The 23129-nt window shown below is 43.7% G+C and overlaps 1 protein-coding gene across 1 annotated transcript; it reads right to left on the bottom strand.

The window, feature by feature from the left end:
* Positions 1-347: 347 nt before the first annotated feature.
* On the bottom strand, positions 348-13586 carry cep170ab (centrosomal protein 170Ab; the record flags this gene model as incomplete). Its single annotated transcript, XM_079265010.1, has 19 exons — positions 13566-13586; positions 13176-13321; positions 12991-13080; positions 11673-11751; positions 11423-11481; positions 10899-11058; positions 9732-9869; positions 9092-9544; positions 8623-8993; positions 8415-8534; positions 8214-8346; positions 5405-6880; positions 4931-5174; positions 3758-3884; positions 3454-3591; positions 2528-2616; positions 2091-2184; positions 688-739; positions 348-574 (listed from the first exon to the last, which is right to left on the bottom strand). The coding sequence occupies exons 2-19, from the start codon at positions 13278-13280 to the stop codon at positions 348-350; spliced, it is 4155 nt and encodes a 1384-aa protein (XP_079121136.1). The 5' UTR covers positions 13281-13321; positions 13566-13586.
* Positions 13587-23129: the final 9543 nt, after the last annotated feature.

Here is a 23129-nt window from a genome sequence, read left to right as displayed (position 1 = left end):
CACATCCTTCCTAACTTGGAATATTTTAAGGTTAATCGTAGGAATGAGCTGCAACACGAAACACGATGCTTTTCCTCCACATAGTTCCTTCATAAACACGCCAATCGCGCGTCTTTTCGTTGTACTTCCTCTTCCACTGCAGTCAGGCCAAACTTGGTTCGCTTCAGCGGGAAAAGGCATCTTTATCTTCTTCATCATCTCAAACTAATACAAAGCAGGAATCTTTGAAACGCACATGGAGGTGAACTCCAGGGGCTTCGGGACATGTCTGACAGAAAGAATGCTTTCCAGTACGTTACCTTAGTTTAGCAGTCGTAGGATGGAGACACCTGATCCGGGTCCAGGTCTCATTCTGCCACTTTGGTGTGGTCTGAGCAGCCACGGGGTTCCCTGGACAGACCTTCAGGCCTGAGGGTTGAGACGGTGCTGGAGGAGGTTTCCACTGCTCCAGCCTGCAGAACTGACGCCCCTGGCCCAGTCCCAGGACTCATCTTCTGGTCAGTCAGTGGGCTTGTCAGGCCCAGGCTGGAAAGGGCATCCAGGGTACCATCCGGATCCACCATCATGTCGATTACTATCAGTTTGGAATCAAACAGAGGTGTGAGAAGAGTTGAACACATTAGTAACACGGAGCTGATTCTGCTTCTTGCTGCGTCTGAAACCTGCAGCGAAGCGTCACATCCCTACCTGCCAGCTGTCTTTCCACCCTCTTCAGATCTTGAATAATTGTCGAAATTTCCTGTGAAGAACATAGATAAAAAATTGACCCTTGGGGAGCCTGACAGTGTGATTAAGTAAATGAAAGTACTGTCATCAAATAAATCAATTGCTTAATGTCTGTGTTGCAGTAGAAATGAGTTTGGAGTCGAGCCCTGGCCTCTCAGAGATGCTTTATGAGACCGAGCTGTGGCCGGTGCCTCAGTCAGACATCTCTTCAGGAGTTCAGACGAGGACAGGCCGGGTGAGAGGCAGAGCTTCAGGTGGAAGCAAGCCTGTAACTTCTTTCCTCCTCTGTTGAAACAACCGTATCTGATGAGTTCAGCAGCCTGAGTGAGCTTCTGGAGAGTTGTCTGAGGGTTTCAAGCATTGCTGGTGGTGACTGATCAGATGTCTTTGTGAGGACACAACCCGAATTTCATTTCTGAGGCTTTTCTCAGACTGTCCGGTACTTAGACCCACAGCTGGGTCTGACTCCAGCTGGTGGTCATGGACCGGGAATCTGTTCTGAACTAACTCTCAAACTCTCTGAAGGAGCACATGACACGTGGCCTTGGGAAGACTACCTGGAGGAAGAACGGGCTGGAAACAACTTGTACAGACTCTGCAGCACTAATGCAGCATAATAAACAAGACCCTGGAGCTTCTTATGCTTAATTCTTAATATTTATAAAATGAAGAATTTCAACAATTCTGTAATTTGGCAAATTACCACAAACTTGTTTCAACTGAAGCCTCATGAAGCACTGAATCACTTTGACACGTGTGCCATGAAATCAGCTCGCTGCTTCTGATCCAGTCGCCACATGTGACCGGGGGCTTTCTTCTGCCAGCCATGTTTTCCCGATCCAATCCGATCCAATCTGATCCGATCTGCATCATTTTAAGATTCTGATCCGATCCGATCCGATCTGAAGGCGCTTCCAGAGGAGGTAAGATGATGAACGGATCACGTTTGATGTGTCTGCAATGGTTTTTATACAACTGTATTTAATTGTGTTTGTGTGTTTTAAGCTAACGCCAAGCTGCAAACCAATTCCACCAGCGGGTATGAGGAAAGTTACCTGACCTGACCTGATATGTGGAGGCTCAAATGTTGCTCCAATCAGTGTTGGAAAACAAACAAACAAACAAACAAACAACAAACACTAGCTTGATGAGAACCTCTAAGCTGCTGGATGTTTTAAACGGTTCTTTCCTCAGAAACACAATGAAACATCTCTATGTCGACTCTGAACTCCTGGAACTTTCTCAGCGATAGAAGTGAAAACAGAAAATAATAGAATAACAGTCTGATAGTGCTTGTGTGGATAAAGTAGACTGACTGATAAGCAACCAGGTGTTCAGGTGTGATTGGTGAACCTGTTCATCACCTTGTTTGAGCTCTTGAGCAGCAAGGAGTCATGCTCTGCCTGCAGTTTGGTCTCCATCTCCTCCCACTTCTGTTCCTTATCCTTGAAGAGGATCCTTGAAGCCACGTTGTAACGAAAATAGATGAAAGTGAAAACACGCTTCATGTAGTTCTTGTTAGAGGTGTTGGCTGACTGATAATTTTACTCAAGCTTTGTCTGCAGATTGTAAGAAGGGAGAAATCCTTTTGCGTTGTCATCCTAATGAGAAAAATGTGCCTCAGGTTGGCGGAGTAAACATCTGTGATGTGCCACTCACACAGAGGCCGTTGGCCTAGTTTCAGCTCAACACACTGCTAATAATCTTAACTAGACGTAATACAAGCTTATTTTTCCCTCCGTTCATCCTCTTTTGAGGCCAGAATGGATTTGATATGAAGATAATTTGGCTCATTGCTCACCTGATTTTGCAGGCTGTTTTGTCGACGGACTGACGGATCCTGGTAGAAAGTTGGTTCACAGATGCAAGTAGCAAACCATCTAGAACTGCCTGGTAGACGATCGAAGCAGAAACATGTGACTACACGTAACATGACGGGAAGACTAGCATGACAACGCTATATCTTCATTTAACCTGGTTAGCTCTGTTTCACACGTGTGCAACCATGCAGGGCATCGTGCAGCCGACACTGGATTTCATTATATTACAAATCTAATGCACAGCTCAACAATTTACATGATGCTGCATCATTTTAAGATTCTTCAGATGTATTTCCGACCTCCACCAGTCATCAGTTACTGCACACGTATATGTACATGTAAATGTGGCTGTGTGGCATAGCCAGTGGGAAAATGATGCATAACATTTGTGAAAATCAGGCTATAAACCTGAAATACTGCATTATAAGTTGCAAAACAACATCATATTTCAACATGCTAAAATGCTACAGCGGCACAGATTTGATGGTAAAAACAACAAATAGCTTCATGGCTGGGACAGTTAAATATGACGGGAAAGGTTTAGCCTGCGGGAATGCGGTGCTATTCTGCAGGGTAATATGTGCTGCGGCAACATTATGCACAGAGCAGAAGGAAAACAGCTTATATATGTTACCATGATTCATCTGCACAGCCTTGCATTTAAAGCCTACTCAGGGCCTTGGCCCCCTGAAACGGGCCGGACCGTCGTGGCTGTGAATATAAGACCATTATTCTGGCCCAGTCAGAGGAGACACTTTAGAGGGGGACCAGTTTGGCGCTCCCTCTAGTGGCAAACTGGTGTACAGACGGACATGTCAATCTGCTACTATTTCATTTAATTTACGGTCAAGTATGCAGATACCTGTGCCACTGACAACAAGGTTTTGTTTATTACTGTAGAACTTACATCATCTCTGTTCCATGTCTGCCGACGGATAGACCGGGAGCTCTGCCCACTGCCGCCTCGCTGTCGGAGCTCCACAGATCGCCCGCTGCTGTGCTCTGCACCAAGGTCCACACTGTCATCAAATGCAGAGTCCTCCAGCTGAAACAGATTTAAATGACAGATTAAGTGCTTCATCAGATGCATGATAAGCTCCTAACAAAAAGCTGAGCTTCAATAAGAATGTGGTTAATATGCTCAATGGTTAGTACTTCATGTTTTATTTCAATAAGAAAATAAAAAATCAGAGTAATGCTGTGGTTCTTACATCATGTGATGACTTTCCCAGAGCTCCGGGGTCCGTCGCTGCCGGGCTGACTGAGTCGATCTCTCCTGCCACATCGTGAATCTCTCTGGCGAGCATGGCTAAGTCTTTGGCTAAATCTTGGCTGATCCTGATAAACAGATACAACAATGATAACTTATTTTTATACCCTTGGTTTAAACTGAAGTCCTGCGTCATGGGCTCTATAGCACTCCCCCTTTTTCCATTTAAATGTACCAACAGAAGGTCATAAAATAATTACACTGCCTTCTTCAGAATGCCTCATGGTCTTAAAGCAGGAAAATTTAATTTCACCAGTTTGTGAAATGACCTGCCGATCCTGAGAATCTCATGGATACCACACACACGTCATGACGGTGACTGAAGGAGGGCTAAAATATTTCAGCAAGTCCGGACTGTTTGAACGATGTCTTTCTGTGATTGGTGGTAATTTGCTGCCTTCTCTCTGAGACAACTGCTGCTGATATCAGCTCACACTCTGTTAGTTCACATCTGCTGGTCACCTCTCTCAGAGAGCGCCCATTGTTGTCTAAAGCAGTGTTTTTCAACCACACTAGTGTGCCGTGAGAGATCATCAGGTGTGTCATGAGAAATGATCCAATGTCACCTGATTGGTCTAAAAAGCAGCTCCATGTTCATCCAGGGCCCAGGTAAAAGAGAATAAAATTAATTTTTCTTGTGTTTATCTTATTTCTATTGAAGGCCACTTTGACAGGATGGACTTTATATTAATATGGACTTTTATTTTTAACAAAAAAAACAAACAAAACATTTTGGTTTGTGGTGTGCCTTGTGAGTTTTCATTGAAAAAAAGTGTGCCTTGGCTCAAAAAAGGTTGAAAAACCTGGTCTAAAGCATAGCTTGTATTTCCATTGAACTGCTTTATTTGACTTCACATTGTAGTGTTGGATACGTGTCTTCTGTCCCTCTTAAATCACCTGACCTCTTATTGCGAGATGGTCAACTCTTCTCTCTGCAGTACTATAGAGTTCTGCTGAGGCCTTGAAGTGTGGGACTGCTGCATGTCCCACACTTCATTCCTACACATAAACATGTTTATGACCAGCCATATAACTAAGAAATCTAAAATTCATGCAAAGTGATGCACAACTGCTTTCACATGGCACTCAAGCCCTTCCCAGCTACCGTACGTACCTGGCTATCTCCTCGCTGTGTGCTGTCCAGTCTCTCATATACTCATCCTGGTCCCTGGAGTTCTGCTTTAAGGCAGCCAGGCTTGCAGGACTTGGGGTCGTTGGGGCTGAACCTCCTAACTGGGCAACCCGACTGGACGGGAAAGGCCTTGTGTGTCCCTGTTTGGACATGTGGCGATTGGAGCCGTACTCGTCCTCTGACGTGGAGGCGTAGTCCACCGGCACACGGCGCCATCGAGTGCCAGCTGAGGAAAGAGTTTGAATAAAGTCTCGTTTGAGACAAAGGAATTTTTTTAGATTAAAAATGTTATTTATTTACTTACGTTAAGAAATGTTAGAAATTATTCTGTAAGCATGCATGTTTAGAAAATTGTATAACATGAGAGGATGAATTTTAAGACGGTATGAAGACTGGAATGTGTGACAGATCAGCTTTAAGATGGTTTTGGACATTGTAAAGCATATTCTCACTTACAAGCAGGTGTAACATGCCCATATGAGGCGGGTCCTTTACTTTTATCAGGCAGCTTGGAGGCGCTGTTCGCTCTGGCTCTGGGCCCAGAGACTGGGGTCACGTTGGACCCTCTCAGTCCTTGTCTAATGGCGTAATCCCCTGCTGCACTGCGGGGCCCCAGACCTCTGCTCCTTGTCACTGTGGCCTCTGAGTCACTCTGGGCAGAAGGAGATCCAACCCTAGGTCTTCTTGGCTGTGCTAAAGCCTCTATTCTGGACATGCCTTTTCTGGCCAGTCCTGTCCTGGATGCTGAACTAGCGGTGGAAGCCTCGGAGGCCACTGACATTCGGTCCACATCAGCAGGTTCTGTGTCTGATGAATCTCCAAGCCGGGCTCGCCGCAGCAGAGATGTCCTTGTAGGCCTAGGCTTGGGGACGTTACTGGTTTTACTTGCAGCAGAGGACGCTGGGGCCTGGGTTATCTTAGCCCGACTAGACTTGGTGCTGGCCCCAACTGTTGCGCTCCCAGTTTGGACTCTGGCACCAGAGCCTCGGGACTCTTGCACAGAGCTGGGTTGTGAGTCTGAAAGAAGAGAGTTGGAGTTTACATCATCATCAGTTAGGTCCAGGGAGGTCCATGGGCGACTAGATTGTTGACTACAAGATGTTCTGGTCTTGACTCTGCGGTCCTGAGTGTCCCTGCTTCCAGCAGCACCCTTGTTGGATGAACACACCACTGTTCTTTCTTTCTGCTGTCCCGCAAGAGTTCTACGTTTCTGGACTACTTTTCTTACCCCATCAGCCTGGCTTACTGTGCTTGTTGTGTCCACGTCGGACTCTGGTGACATGGAGCCTTCAATGGACTGACTTGGGGGATCACCTTGGTCTGATACAGTGGTCTCTAGAAAGGCTGCCACGGCTTCAGAGTCTTTCTGCAGTGTGACACTGTCGATGCCAGCCTCTCTACTCTGAGTTCGGCTGCCTGTGAGCCCATCGATGCGAGGAATGAGCTCTATGGGTACGTTGCAGCTCGGTTTGTCAACAGTAAAACTCTCTTGCCTCAGTAATGGTTTCCCAGTACTTTCTCTAGCTTTCTCCTCTTCCTTTTTCCTCCTTCTTGCCTCCTCCATTCTCTTCTCCGCGCTGGTCAGTGGACGAAATGAGGGTTTGGTCAACACACCAGGCGGCCCTGATCTCCCACCACCACTGTCCACTGATTTGGCTGATAGGCACCGACTGGGACTGCTACCACGACTCCCCACTCCTCCAGTGCCATGACCAGGGTGATTCTTTCCTATGGACATCCTCCCGTCTCGGTTCTCTTTTTCCTGTAGCTCTGTATCCTGTTTTTCGCCCATTTCTGCACGAAGACCTTCACCTGGGGTCCTCCTGCCACGGATGAGATCCTCACCAGGGAGTTGGGGAAGGGTTCTTCTCTTACGCTCTGTGTACCCAGAGGATGCAGCAGAGGCTGAAGGGCTGGATTCACTTACTTCAGCTGAAAAGAGAGAAAGTCTTCAAACATCAATGACCAGTGCACATTGTTTTAATTTATTGCTTATTTATCTAGAGCTATTTCACATGTTTATTAGTGCTGAAAGTGTGTAAAAATGTCTAAAGTGGGGATGGTTAATTAATTTAGCAGCTTGAACCAAGTAAAGAAAAAAAACAGGAGATACAGTTTAAAGGCATTGAGACACAAAAATAGAGTGAATAAAGGCCCAGAACCTGATTGACTGAATGATACAACCTTTTATGAAAACATATTCTGAAAGTGAAGCATTTGTTGAACTGGAATCCTTGTGGGATTTATGCTGGACTTATTACTTAGAGTCTGAGTCCAGTGTTGCTGCAGGGACAAGGTTAGGGGCTCTAACCGTAACCCTACCTACCTAACCCGAACCCAACCCTAACCCCCCCTCCATTTGTAGGACTGCAGACCGGGAATAACCAAACTCCACGTTCTGCTTTTCTTTTTAGCTACAATGTGGAAAACCACATAATAAAAATTGATTTTAATTATAATTTGAAGCAACAGCTCCACACGAGCATCCTTCTTCACTTTTTTCATTAGCGGAGGAGGAAGATAAAGTACCGGCGGGGACGGGAGAAGACATGGCGGGACAAGGCAACAAGCATGTGCTAAACAACCAAATTAAATTAAAGCAGAATGAACATGATAGAGCACTAAAAAACAAACTAGCCACTTAGTTCAGTGGCTGGTTTATAGCCAGCCACTGAACTTATAATTTTCATTCAGGTCTTTACACGGCCACTTTTCATCTCCTTAACTTTTATTCCAAATGAAAAAATGGGATGAAAACTCTGTCCGGTTGTCTAAAGCGTTGGCTTCGGTTGTCTAATCCAGCGGTTCTCAACCTTTTTGCAACACAGTACCCCCTGTAGAATATTTTTTCAGCTAAGTACCCCCTAACCAGTGCAAAGTACTTTTGGTTCAGAAAAAACATGAAATACAGCATTTTATCATTTGTGTTTGGCCTTTTAAACTTTAATTGTGTTTTGCACATCTCTACTATACGCCTTTGAAAAACCTTTTCAAAAAATTTCACGTACCCCCTGGAACAGGGAAGTACCCCCAGGGGTACGCGTACCCCCACTTGAGAAACAGCAGTCTAATCGTAGCTAATCTGGGTTCACCTAGCGTCATTGCAGGCTCACCTGCTGCTCTCTCCTTTGACTCAGCAGAGTGAAATTAGTTTTGCGTGAACATTTTCCTGAAATACGGTGACAGTTTTTAATCTGAACTCATGGACAGAAGCAGACATATTTCATGGTAGGACACTGTGTACTGAGAAAACCGAGTGGCGTACCTCTGTCCTCTGCCACCGTGATATGGCTGTCCCCTCCGGATCCCTCAGGGTCTGTCCTGATGTGGCTGGCAGCCAGAGTAGCCCACTGTGACACCCAGCGAGGACCACCCACCATCAACTCTTCAGACAAAATCTGAATGCATAAAAAGATGATGATGAAAGAGAAAAATGTTTATGGAAGGACGTGAGAGACATTTGCACCTCTGTCTCCAAGCGTCCGGGTTTTCCTTTGTCTCCGGCACCAGACCTCTGGGAAATGAGCCTCTCTCTTTGGTCATGGCCTCCTAACCTAGAAACACACGGCTCATCCACACCGAACACCTACAACACACACAAAACAGGGGAAAAGCTGCTGGCACATGATGCGAAGACGACTGGACACAGACAGAACTGGGTGGTTCTTCTTTACCGTGTCTATCAGTTTCCTGGCCTCTTCCTCGTCGTTATCTCCATTCTCCAACTCAATGATGTAGGTCCTTCTGTCGCTGAAGTCATCTCCATGGCGATGGCACTCGTCACATCCACTCTGCTCCTGTGGTGCCGAGCCACGTCGCTTCGCTGCCAGCCCACTTGTCACTCTGGAAGTTGCAGACTTGCGACGACGTGCAGGACTGTCCTCCTCTGCAAAGAGACCTTCTGGTACATTTGCACGGCCTTCTCTAATCTTCATCCCACCGCTGCCCCAAAGAGCCCAGGAGCGTTCCTCCAGAGCTGCAGTCCTGCGTTGCTCCCCGAGGGCATTCTCTGAATCACTCTGAGTGCCGTCCTCATGCTTACTGCCTGGCTTACGAGTAGGACAGAGACTACATGGGTCAGAACATCGAGAACATCGAGAGAAAAATACCAACCAAATGCCAACGCCGTATCATACTGTATACCTTTGAGACTCCTCAGCTGCACAGGAACGTCACTTTTAACGCTTTCTCCATCATCTTCTGCAGCCGTCTCTTTTAGAGCCAATGGCAGCTCATTCTGAGCCAACCAGTCGGCGACTTTAACCTCTGCTGCTACCATGGCGGTTTGAAGAGGACTCAGCTCTTCCCCTCCGGCTCTTTTAGGACGTGGTCGCGTCTCCGGTCCTACTTTTGCCACTCGATCTTTGACAGTCACTTTACCTGATGCTCCTGGGTCGAACTCAATGGTAAAGGAGGCGTGGCCGTGGATGGGTTCTGCAGCAGCACAAGCACCAGTTTCTTGTTCTCGTGAGGGGGGTTCACCACTCGCTTTATTGGAAGATGGATTATCCTTCGTTGGGATTTCAAAGTAACTTGGCTCTTGATTGGCGGCTGTTGGGGGGTGAGACTTCAGAACCTCTGCACTTCTCTTGGTTTCTGTCAGAATTTATGCAAAAAGATGAATTTGCCAAATAAATTCAACTAAATGCAAATAATATCAGCAAATATAAAGTTCCAAAGTTGTGAAGATTACCATATTTAAATGAGCTCATAAATAAAATTATTTTTGCCTTAACTACACTATAGCATCTGTGTTGTAATGTTTACGGAACGTTGTTCATGCCTGTTCCGGCTTTTTCTGTCTTCCGCTCTGAGCTCTTCTCCTCTGGCCGTCCCGGCTGCTGATCAGCGGTGTCTCCATCCCCCCACCAAGCAGGCTGGCCATAAAGGGGGGTACGTCTGTGCAATACTGCCGAGTCTCCTGGCAAAAGTATGTTAGTGTCTAACAATCCAAACCTGCAACATTTACAACAGGCTGGTTGGAAACTAGAGCTCTTATGTCAGCACCAGCCAAAGCGTTGGAACAGGAATTCATGGACTGTTGATGGATTTCATATGATTCTAACATGACATGTGAAGTTTATGCTAATTCATAAGAAAATCATTTTTAATCAAATATGTTCACAAGCAACGGGTAGATTAAAGCCTTTCAACCATCGAGACGCTTAAAAAAACTCAGATTTTCAGAAAGAAACGTGTTGCCACCACAGTCCAGTTCTGTTTTGCTGCCGACATATTAGAAGAGTTTCCAGAAGCTCATCGTGCCACCTAACCTCCCACGTGGTTCGAGCATACGCAGAAACCGCACAAATGAACTGAATGATGAGCTGAGGTATTATAACACGTTTATTCCAGCTGGACATGTGATCTGACCAGAGGCGCTCCATTTTAATGATTTATTCACTGTTTTATTCACAGCAGTAGCAAAGTGACGAAGCTGCCTGTGTACAAAATGGTGTTTTTATGCTGATACAAAATGTATTTAAAGGTGTCAGTGATATGATAAAATAACTTGCACCAGCACTGTAACTTCTACCACTTAATTTTTCTGAAAATTTTTATTTCTATAGTCTGTATTTTATCTCGCCATGTTCTTTCACTGTAAATTTTGCCTTGTTTTTACTTTTGTAAAGCATCTTTGAGTTCTTGGAAAAGCGCTATATAAGTGAAATAAATAAATGCATTAAACGTTCTGGAGCTTTGCATAGTTTAGTTCTTTGACTTGTCCTGGTCATCTGTGTCCTCACATCAGGTAGCTAGCTGGGCACACTGACGGGGTAAAAGTGAGTAAATGAACCTGTGTATCTACGTTCTCACATGCATCCCCACCAGAACATGTTTCTGGTGCATGTGTGAAAGCAGATTAGTAAAACATGCAACATATTGTTGCATCTTCCATCTTATTAAGGACAATGCGTGTCCTTTGCACCGTATCAGTATTTAAGCTTACCTGCTGTCTTTTCCTCTGACCTGCTGACCTCTGAGGCTGCAGGAGCAGCAGTGTTGGAGGAGGCCGCCGCTGCTTCTGAGGGTTTGGCCTGCGATTTGGACGATTCTGCCTCTGGAGGTTTCTTCTGGTTCAGCTGGAGCTGGCTGCTCAGTTTCTCGTGCTGGCGAATGAAGAAGCAGCAGCAAAGCGACTTTATAGAAACAGTCTCAAACTGATGAACAGGACTTAACGTGAAATTTCTTACTTTTCTGAGCCTTAAATACGTTTTCTTTTAACAAGAATAATAAAAATGAATATGGATAATTGAGATTTCTTTCTTCTTTTCTGCAGAAACCTGGGCAGTTTGACCAAATGACACATTCATCAAACCTTAAAAGTAGCTTTTGGCCATTTTAGCACATCTCTTTCATTCTGTAATGATGAAGTAGGAAAAACAGCAAGAGGCCATCGTGCTCCTGCAGGTATACCCACGCTGTCCGAAACAATTCTGTTGGTTTCTTTCACTGCACAGCATGCCATCTCACCTTGAGGGCCTCTTCAGGAATATGAAGCTCTCCTCGAACCACAGTGAACAGGTTGGTATGTGAGGTGGGTTAAGGTAACAAAGGCAGGGAGCCTTTGCAGGGGTGAGAAACGTGCACTGATGGTCTCATCTATAATACAGCAGGCAGCGTACGACGAGCATTCATGGCAATTCAAGAACAGGTAAAGTTACAGTGTTGGCCGTGTCCTGAGCGTCACTGCTTTTGACAGATGAAATTATTGAAAGGATATCATATCCAAACCGCAGTTTGTCATCGGTTTTCAGCGTGACGTAGATTTGCTCCTGTATTCTAACGTCGTTGACAAATGTCTGCAAACAAATGCAAAAGAGTCAGGTTAAAAACATGTCATGAGTTTGGTTCAAACTCTTAAAACACATCAGCGCTGTGCCTCCAGGTCCAAACCATTTCCCCCAACTGCTTATTTAATGTGCTTATTTATGCAGCTCTCTCATGTAGACACATGTAAAGACATGAACGCTTCCTCTGGAACTCCCAGGGTTTGGTCTGGCACGGCTTGCTGGAAAAGTTGCCAGTAATGCTGAGGCTGGAAGGGAAGCAGCGTTTCTCGAGCTTCAGTCAGAATAAATGTGGCAAACCAGAGTCAATACCACCAGCACTCCTGGAATTTCATTCACCTTCAAGTAAATTATGCATGACCTTAGTCGGTCATTTTCTGAACCGCTTAGTCCACGTAAAGGTCTCTGGGAAGCTGGAGTCTATCCTAGTAATCATCAGGTGAGAGGCAGGTACACCTGGACAGGTCACCAGTTCATCACAGGGCCACACAGAGACAAACAACCATTCACTCTCGCTGCCAATACAATCAACCCAACATGCATGTGGACAGTGGGAGGAAGCAGGAGAGAACCGACGCATACATGGGGAGAACATGTAAAGTCCACACAGGGAGGCTGCCGTTTGTTTGTGAAACGTCACCGGGCTTTGGCTGATATTTACCGGGTCTCAGAAAGTTGTTGAGTTCAGGCGAAAAGTCCTGAAGTTGCTCATGGCTGAACCCGACGAGTCCAGAAGTTACAGCTACATTACTGCATAACATAATGTTTGTTCAAAATGTTAAAGAGAAGGAAGTCTGCATCACGTCTAGATTTTGGCCTGAGAACGATCTTGATGTTGTTAACTTAGTCTTGTAGAAACATCTGCAGCGAACTAATCAAAATGGCTTCGTAGAAGTTTGTGACTTCTTCTCTCCACGCCCAGCTCATGATGCCGTTTGGGGAATTTTAGAGCCTTTCCATGAGTTAAACGACTTCCGAGGAAAAGTTAGAAACAGGCTCAACAGCAGAGAAGAGTTCTCTGGTGTTTATGTCTCTGTATGAGCCATAACTTCCCCACTACATTTCCCATGATGCAACTCAGTGGCTCTCCTTTCACATTGATTTTTCCCATAACTGAACACACATTTCTGGTTGAGATGACACAGCGGCCAGCAGGGTTAAGTTCTCCTTAAAACACAACCAGGACTTATTTTCTGAAAACTGCAGAGGGCTCCTTTAAGATGCAAACGAGTACATAAGAGATCCACTCACCCCATTTAAGCTGCCCAGGTCCTTGACTTTATGTTCATCCGTGTTTGGCTCATAGTTGATGACGGCGTGTTGTTTGTCCACACTGCGGGACTGAATCATACAAAACACACTCACTCATTGCACTCCACTCGGGTTATTTCACAGCCAGACGAAGATGGGAATCTGGTGGAGATATGGTGCTGTACCTGTAACATGAGCTCACAGTCATCCCTCCCCACAAAGATCATCTCCCTGGGCAGACGATGGCGTGTGCCCCCACCGCTCACCAAAAACCAAGAAGTCAGACTCATTTCTACCTCGCACGTTCACCTCCGGCCTTTACTGCATTGTGCTGAGGTGGAGGAGAGAGTTAGAGCAGAGTGCTGTTATTTATCTATTGAAAAGGCTGTTTGTGGGCTATTCACAAACCGAGGGTTTGAGGAGGGTTTCAGCTACAGCGAGCTACTTCGCTCAGCATCTGTGCTAAAGCATGACATGCGAAGCCGCTATTTCAGGTCTCACCTCAGGAAAATAACATGCTCATGACACCATGTGCTGCAGTTCAGACAAAATGATAAAATCAGGCGAAGACTCACACAATGGCTGGCTTGTTTTCCTACCAACATGCAAGCAGAGGCACCAGGCGAAACTCCAGAGGCCCACAGCTGGAATACAGAGAGAAAAGTCAGACACGGCACAGAAGAGGATGGTGGGATGGTGTGTTATAGTGTGTGGTAGTGTGTTATAGTGTGTGGTAGTGTGTTATAGTGTGTTATAGTGTGTGGTAGTGTGTTATAGTGTGTGGTAGTGTGTTATAGTGTGTTATAGTGTGTGGTAGTGTGTTATAGTGTGTGGTAGTGTGTTATAGTGTGTTATAGTGTGTGGTAGTGTGTTATAGTGTGTTATAGTGTGTTGTAGTGTGTTATAGTGTGTGGTAGTGTGTTATAGTGTGTTATAGTGTGTGGTAGTGTGTTATAGTGTGTGGTAGTGTGTTATAGTGTGTGGTAGTGTGTTATAGTGTGTTATAGTGTGTGGTAGTGTGTTATAGTGTGTTATAGTGTGTGGTAGTGTGTTATAGTGTGTGGTAGTGTGTTATAGTGTGTGGTAGTGTGTTATAGTGTGTTATAGTGTGTGGTAGTGTGTTATAGTGTGTGGTAGTGTGTTATAGTGTGTTATAGTGTGTGGTAGTGTGTTATAGTGTGTGATAGTGTGTTATAGTGTGTGGTAGTATGTTATAGTGTGTGGTAGTGTGTTATAGTGTGTGGTAGTGTGTTATAGTGTGTTATAGTGTGTGGTAGTGTGTTATAGTGTGTTATAGTGTGTGGTAGTGTGTTATAGTGTGTGGGAGTGTGTTATAGTGTGTTATAGTGTGTGGTAGTGTGTTATAGTGTGTTATAGTGTGTGATGGTGTGTTATAGTGTGTGATGGTGTGTTATAGTGTGTGATGGTGTGTTATAGTGTGTGATGGTGTGTTATAGTGTGTTATAGTGTGTGATGGTGTGTTATAGTGCGTGATGGTGTGTTATAGTGTGTGATGGTGTGTTATAGTGTGTGATGGTGTGTTATAGTGCGTGATGGTGTGTTATAGTGTGTGATGGTGTGTTATAGTGTGTGATGGTGTGTTATAGTGTGTGATGGTGTGTTATAGTGTGTGATGGTGTGTTATAGTGTGTGATGGTGTGTGATGGTGTGTTATAGTGTGTGATGGTGTGTTATAGTGTGTGATGGTGTGTGATGGTGTGTTATAGTGTGTGATAGTGTGTGATGGTGTGTGATGGTGTGTTATAGTGTGTGATGGTGTGTTATAGTGTGTGATGGTGTGTTATAGTGTGTGATGGTGTGTTATAGTGTGTGATGGTGTGTGATGGTGTGTTATAGTGTGTGATGGTGTGTGATGGTGTGTTATAGTGTGTGATGGTGTGTTATAGTGTGTGATGGTGTGTTATAGTGTGTGATGGTGTGTTATAGTGTGTGATGGTGTGTTATAGCGTGTGATGGTGTGTTATAGCGTGTGATGGTGTGTTATAGTGTGTGATGGTGTGTTATAGTGTGTGATGGTGTGTGATGGTGTGTTATAGTGTGTGATGGTGTGTTATAGTGGGTGATGGTGTGTGATGGTGTTTTATAGTGTGTGATGGTGTGTTATAGTGTGTGATGGTGTGTTATAGTGTGTGATGGTGTATTATAGTGTGTGATGGTGTGTTATAGTGTGTGATGGTGTGTTATAGTGTGTGATGGTGTGTTATAGTGTGTGATGGTGTATTATAGTGTGTGATGGTGTGTTATAGTGTGTGATGGTGTGTGATGGTGTGTTATAGTGTGTGATGGTGTGTTATAGTGTGTGATGGTGTGTGATGGTGTTTTATAGTGTGTGATGGTGTGTTATAGTGTGTGATGGTGTGTGATGGTGTGTTATAGTGTGTGATGGTGTGTTATAGTGTGTGATGGTGTGTGATGGTGTGTTATAGTTTGTGATGGTGTGTTATAGTGTGTGATGGTGTGTTATAGTGTGTGATGGTGTGTTATAGTGTGTGATGGTGTGTTATAGTGTGTTAGGGTGTGTTATAGTGTGTGATGGTGTGTTATAGTGTGTGATGGTGTGTTATAGTGTGTTATGGTGTGTTATAGTGTGTGATGGTGTGTTATAGTGTGTTATGGTGTGTTATAGTGTGTGATGGTGTGTTATAGTGTGTGATGGTGTGTGATGGTGTTTTATAGTGTGTGATGGTGTGTTATAGTGTGTGATGGTGTGTTATAATGTGTTATAGTGTGTGATGGTGTGTTATAGTGTGTGATGGTGTGTTATAGTGCGTGATGGTGTGTTATAGTGTGTTATAGTGTGTGATGGTGTGTTATAGTGTGTGATTGTGTGTTATAGTGTGTGATGGTGTGTTATAGTGCGTGATGGTGTGTTATAGTGTGTTATAGTGTGTTATAGTGTGTGATGGTGTGTTATAGTGTGTGATGGTGTGTTATAGTGTGTTATAGTGTGTGATGGTGTGTTATAGTGTGTTATAGTGTGTGATGGTGTGTTATAGTGTGTGATGGTGTGTTATAGTGTGTGATGGTGTGTGATGGTGTGTTATAGTGTGTGATGGTGTGTTATAGTGTGTGATGGTGTGTGATGGTGTGTTATAGTGTGTGATAGTGTGTGATGGTGTGTGATGGTGTGTTATAGTGTGTGATGGTGTGTTATAGTGTGTGATGGTGTGTTATAGTGTGTGATGGTGTGTTATAGTGTGTGATGGTGTGTGATGGTGTGTTATAGTGTGTGATGGTGTGTGATGGTGTGTTATAGTGTGTGATGGTGTGTTATAGTGTGTGATGGTGTGTTATAGTGTGTGATGGTGTGTTATAGTGTGTGATGGTGTGTTATAGCGTGTGATGGTGTGTTATAGCGTGTGATGGTGTGTTATAGTGTGTGATGGTGTGTTATAGTGTGTGATGGTGTGTGATGGTGTGTTATAGTGTGTGATGGTGTGTTATAGTGGGTGATGGTGTGTGATGGTGTTTTATAGTGTGTGATGGTGTGTTATAGTGTGTGATGGTGTGTTATAGTGTGTGATGGTGTATTATAGTGTGTGATGGTGTGTTATAGTGTGTGATGGTGTGTTATAGTGTGTGATGGTGTGTTATAGTGTGTGATGGTGTATTATAGTGTGTGATGGTGTGTTATAGTGTGTGATGGTGTGTGATGGTGTGTTATAGTGTGTGATGGTGTGTTATAGTGTGTGATGGTGTGTGATGGTGTTTTATAGTGTGTGATGGTGTGTTATAGTGTGTGATGGTGTGTGATGGTGTGTTATAGTGTGTGATGGTGTGTTATAGTGTGTGATGGTGTGTGATGGTGTGTTATAGTTTGTGATGGTGTGTTATAGTGTGTGATGGTGTGTTATAGTGTGTGATGGTGTGTTATAGTGTGTGATGGTGTGTTATAGTGTGTTAGGGTGTGTTATAGTGTGTGATGGTGTGTTATAGTGTGTGATGGTGTGTTATAGTGTGTTATGGTGTGTTATAGTGTGTGATGGTGTGTTATAGTGTGTTATGGTGTGTTATAGTGTGTGATGGTGTGTTATAGTGTGTGATGGTGTGTGATGGTGTTTTATAGTGTGTGATGGTGTGTTATAGTGTGTGATGGTGTGTTATAGTGGGTGATGGTGTGTGATGGTGTTTTATAGTGTGTGATGGTGTGTTATAGTGTGTGATGGTGTGTTATAGTGTGTGATGGTGTATTATAGTGTGTGATGGTGTGTTATAGTGTGTGATGGTGTGTTATAGTGTGTGATGGTGTGTTATAGTGTGTGATGGTGTATTATAGTGTGTGATGGTGTGTTATAGTGTGTGATGGTGTGTGATGGTGTGTTATAGTGTGTGATGGTGTGTTATAGTGTGTGATGGTGTGTGATGGTGTTTTATAGTGTGTGATGGTGTGTTATAGTGTGTGATGGTGTGTGATGGTGTGTTATAGTGTGTGATGGTGTGTTATAGGTGGTGTGTGATGGTGTGTTATAGTTTGTGATGGTGTGTTATAGTGTGTGATGGTGTGTTATAGTGTGTGATGGTGTGTTATAGTGTGTGATGGTGTGTTATAGTGTGTTAGGGTGTGTTATAGTGTGTGATGGTGTGTTATAGTGTGTGATGGTGTGTTATAGTGTGTTATGGTGTGTTATAGTGTGTGATGGTGTGTTATAGTGTGTTATGGTGTGTTATAGTGTGTGATGGTGTGTTATAGTGTGTGATGGTGTGTGATGGTGTTTTATAGTGTGTGATGGTGTGTTATAGTGTGTGATGGTGTGTTATAATGTGTTATAGTGTGTGATGGTGTGTTATAGTGTGTGATGGTGTGTTATAGTGCGTGATGGTGTGTTATAGTGTGTTATAGTGTGTGATGGTGTGTTATAGTGTGTGATTGTGTGTTATAGTGTGTGATGGTGTGTTATAGTGCGTGATGGTGTGTTATAGTGTGTTATAGTGTGTTATAGTGTGTGATGGTGTGTTATAGTGTGTGATGGTGTGTTATAGTGTGTTATAGTGTGTGATGGTGTGTTATAGTGTGTTATAGTGTGTGATGGTGTGTTATAGTGCGTGATGGTGTGTTATAGTGTGTGATTGTGTGTTATACTGTGTGATGGTGTGTTATAGTGTGTGATGGTGTGTTATAGTGCGTGATGGTGTGTTATAGTGTGTGATTGTGTGTTATAGTGTGTGATGGTGTGTTATAGTGTGTGATGGTGTGTGATTGTGTGTTATAGTGTGTGATGGTGTGTTATAGTGCGTGATGGTGTGTTATAGTGTGTGATTGTGTGTTATAGTGTGTGATGGTGTGTTATAGTGCGTGATGGTGTGTTATAGTGTGTGATGGTGTGTTATAGTGCGTGATGGTGTGTTATAGTGTTTGATGGTGTGTTATAGTGTGTGATGGTGTGTTATAGTGTGTGATGGTGTGTTATAGTGTGTGATTGTGTGTTATAGTGTGTGATGTGTGTTATAGTGTGTGATGGTGTGTTATAGTGTGTGATGGTGTGTTATAGTGTGTGATAGTGTGTTATAGTGTGTGATGGTGTGTTATAGTGTGTGATGGTGTGTTATAGTGCGTGATGGTGTGTTATAGTGGTTGATGGTGTGTTATAGTGCGTGATGGTGTGTTATAGTGTGTGATGGTCTGTGATAGTGCGTGATGGTGTGTTATAGTGTGTGATGGTGTGTTATAGTGTGTGATAGTGTGTTATAGTGTGTGATGGTGTGTTATAGTGTGTGATGGTGTGTTATAGTGCGTGATGGTGTGTTATAGTGTGTGATAGTGTGTTATAGTGTGTGATGGTGTGTTATAGTGTGTGATGGTGTGTTATAGTGCGTGATGGTGTGTTATAGTGTGTGATGGTGTGTTATAGTGTTTGATGGTGTGTTATAGTGCGTGATGGTGTGTTATAGTGTGTGATGGTGTGTTATAGTGCGATGGTGATGGTGTGTTATAGTGTGTGATGGTGTGTTATAGTGTGTGATGGTGTGTTATAGTGCGTGATGGTGTGTTATAGTGTGTGATGGTGTGTTATAGTGTGTGATGGTGTGTGATAGTGTGTGATGGTGTGTTATAGTGTGTGATGGTGTGTTATAGTGCGTGATGGTGTGTTATAGTGTGTGATGGTGTGTTATAGTGCGTGATGGTGTGTGATGGTGTGTTATAGTGCGTGATGGTGTGTTATAGTGTGTGATGGTGTGTTATAGTGTGTGATGTGTGTGATGGTGTGTTATAGTGTGTGATGGTGTGTTATAGTGTGTGATGGTGTGTTATAGTGCGTGATGGTGTGTGATGGTGTGTTATAGTGTGTGATGGTGTGTGATGGTGTGTTATAGTGCGTGATGGTGTGTTATAGTGTGTGATGGTGTGTTATAGTGTGTGATGGTGTGTGATAGTGTGTGATGGTGTGTTATAGTGTGTGATGGTGTGTTATAGTGTGTGATGGTGTGTGATAGTGTGTGATGGTGTGTTATAGTGTGTGATGGTGTGTTATAGTGTGTGATGGTGTGTTATAGTGTGTGATAGTGTGTTATAGTATGTGATGGTGTGTGATAGTGTGTGATGGTGTGTTATAGTGTGTGATGGTGTGTTATAGTGCGTGATGGTGTGTTATAGTGTGTGATGGTGTGTGATAGTGTGTGATGGTGTGTTATAGTGTGTGATGGTGTGTTATAGTGTGTGATGGTGTGTTATAGTGTGTGATGGTGTGTTATAGTGCGTGATGGTGTGTTATAGTGTGTGATGGTGTGTTATAGTGTGTGATGGTGTGTTATAGTGTGTGATGGTGTGTTATAGTGTGTGATGGTGTGTGATAGTGTGTGATGGTGTGTTATAGTGTGTGATGGTGTGTTATAGTGCGTGATGGTGTGTTATAGTGTGTGATGGTGTGTTATAGTGTTTGATGGTGTGTTATAGTGCGTGATGGTGTGTTATAGTGTGTGATGGTGTGTTATAGTGTGTGATGGTGTGTTATAGTGTGTGATAGTGTGTCATAGTGTGTGATGGTGTGTTATAGTGTGTGATGGTGTGTTAAAGTGTGTGATGGTGTGTTATAGTGTGTGATGGTGTGTGATGGTGTGTTATAGTGTGTGATGTGTGTTATAGTGTGTTATAGTGTGTGATGGTGTGTTATAGTGCGTGATAGTGTGTTATAGTGTGTGATGGTGTGTTATAGTGTGTGATGGTGTGTGATAGTGTGTTATAGTGTGTGATGGTGTGTTATAGTGTGTGATGGTGTGTTATAGTGTGTGATGGTGTGTCATAGAAGTGTGATGGTGTGTTATAGTGTGTGATGGTGTGTAATAGTGTGTGATAGTGTGTTATAGTGTGTGATGGTGTGTTATAGTGTGTTATAGTGTGTTATAGTGTGTGATAGTGTGTTATAGTGTGTGATGGTGTGTTATAGTGTGTGATGGTGTGTTATAGTGTGTGATGGTGTGTTATAGTGTGTGATGGTGTGTGATTGTGTGTTATAGTGTGTGATGGTGTGTTATAGTGCGTGATGGTGTGTTATAGTGTGTGATGTGTGTTATAGTGTGTGATGGTGTGTTATAGTGCGTGATGGTGTGTTATAGTGTGTGATGGTGTGTTATAGTGCGTGATGGTGTGTTATAGTGTTTGATGGTGTGTTATAGTGCGTGATGGTGTGTTATAGTGTTTGATGGTGTGTTATAGTGCGTGATGGTGTGTTATAGTGTGTGATGGTGTGTGATAGTGCGTGATGGTGTGTTATAGTGTGTGATGGTGTGTTATAGTGTGTGATAGTGTGTTATAGTGTGTGATGGTGTGTTATAGTGTGTGATGGCGTGTTATAGTGCGTGATGGTGTGTTATAGTGTGTGATAGTGTGTTATAGTGTGTGATGGTGTGTTATAGTGTGTGATGGTGTGTTATAGTGCGTGATGGTGTGTTATAGTGTGTGATGGTGTGTTATAGTGTTCGATGGTGTGTTATAGTGCGTGATGGTGTGTTATAGTGTGTGATGGTGTGTTATAGTGCGTGATGGTGTGTGATGGTGTGTTATAGTGTGTGATGGTGTGTGATGGTGTGTTGTAGTGTGTGATGGTGTGTGATGGTGTGTTATAGTGTGTGATGGTGTGTTATAGTGCGTGATGGTGTGTGATGGTGTGTTATAGTGTGTGATGGTGTGTTATAGTGCGTGATGGTGTGTTATAGTGCGTGATGGTGTGTTATAGTGTGTGATGGTGTGTTATAGTGTGTGATGGTGTGTGATAGTGTGTGATGGTGTGTTATAGTGTGTGATGGTGTGTTATAGTGCGTGATGGTGTGTTACAGTGTGTGATGGTGTGTTGTAGTGCGTGATGGTGTGTGATGGTGTGTTATAGTGCGTGATGGTGTGTTATAGTGTGTGATGGTGTGTTATAGTGCGTGATGGTGTGTGATGGTGTGTTATAGTGTGTGATGGTGTGTGATGGTGTGTTATAGTGTGTGATGGTGTGTTATAGTGCGTGATGGTGTGTGATGGTGTGTTATAGTGTGTGATGGTGTGTGATGGTGTGTTATAGTGTGTGATGGTGTGTTATAGTGCGTGATGGTGTGTTATAGGGCGTGATGGTGTGTTATAGTGTGTGATGGTGTGTTATAGTGCGTGATGGTGTGTTATAGTGTGTGATGGTGTGTTATAGTGCGTGATGGTGTGTTATAGTGCGTGATGGTGTGTTATAGTGTGTGATGGTGTGTTATAGTGCGTGATGGTGTGTTATAGTGTTTGATGGTGTGTTATAGTGCGTGATGGTGTGTTATAGTGTGTGATGGTGTGTTATAGTGCGTGATGGTGTGTTATAGTGTGTGATGGTGTGTTATAGTGTGTGATGGTGTGTTATAGTGTGTGATGGTGTGTTATAGTGTGTGATAGGTGTGTTATAGTGTGTGATGGTGTGTTATAGTGTGTGATGGTGTGTTATAGTGGTGATGGTGTGTTATAGTGTGTGATGGTGTGTTATAGTGTGTGATGGTGTGTTATAGTGTGTGATGGTGTGTTATAGTGTGTGATGGTGTGTTATAGTGTGTGATGGTGTGTTATAGTGTGTGATGGTGTGTTATAGTGCGTGATGGTGTGTTATAGTGTGTGATGGTGTGTTATAGTGCGTGATGGTGTGTATAGGTGTGATGTGTGTTATGTGTGTGATGGTGTGTTATAGTGTGTGATGGTGTGTGATGTGTGTTATAGTGTGTGATGGTGTGTTATAGTGCGTGATGGTGTGTGATGGTGTGTTATAGTGTGTGATGGTGTGTTATAGTGCGTGATGGTGTGTTATAGTGCGTGATGGTGTGTTATAGTGTGTGATGGTGTGTTATAGTGTGTGATGGTGTGTGATAGTGTGTGATGGTGTGTTATAGTGTGTGATGGTGTGTTATAGTGCGTGATGGTGTGTTATAGTGTGTGATGGTGTGTTATAGTGCGTGATGGTGTGTGATGGTGTGTTATAGTGCGTGATGGTGTGTTATAGTGTGTGATGGTGTGTTATAGTGCGTGATGGTGTGTGATGGTGTGTTATAGTGTGTGATGGTGTGTGATGGTGTGTTATAGTGTGTGATGGTGTGTTATAGTGCGTGATGGTGTGTGATGGTGTGTTATAGTGTGTGATGGTGTGTGATGGTGTGTTATAGTGCGTGATGGTGTGTTATAGTGCGTGATGGTGTGTTATAGTGTGTGATGGTGTGTTATAGTGTGTGATGGTGTGTTATAGTGTGTGATGGTGTGTTATAGTGCGTGATGGTGTGTTATAGTGCGTGATGGTGTGTTATAGTGCGTGATGGTGTGTTATAGTGCGTGATGGTGTGTTATAGTGGTGATGGTGTGTTATAGTGAGTGATGGTGTGTTATAGTGCGTGATGGTGTGTTATAGTGTGTGATAGTGTGTTATAGTGTGTGATGGTGTGTTTATAGTGTGTGATGGTGTGTTATAGTGTGTGATGGTGTGTGATAGTGTGTGATGGTGTGTATAGTGCGTGATGGTGTGTTATAGTGCGTGATGGTGTGTTATAGTGTGTGATGGTGTGTTATAGTGCGTGATGGTGTGTTATAGTGTGTGATGGTGTGTTATAGTGCGTGATGGTGTGTTATAGTGCGTGATGGTGTGTTATAGTGCGTGATGGTGTGTGATAGTGCGTGATGGTGT

This window comes from Telmatherina bonti (assembly GCF_933228915.1).
Source record: "Telmatherina bonti genome assembly, chromosome: 3".
NCBI lineage: Eukaryota > Metazoa > Chordata > Actinopteri > Atheriniformes > Telmatherinidae > Telmatherina > Telmatherina bonti.
Note: the sequence above shows the minus strand (reverse complement) of the source record. Positions and strands in the feature narration are given on the sequence as shown.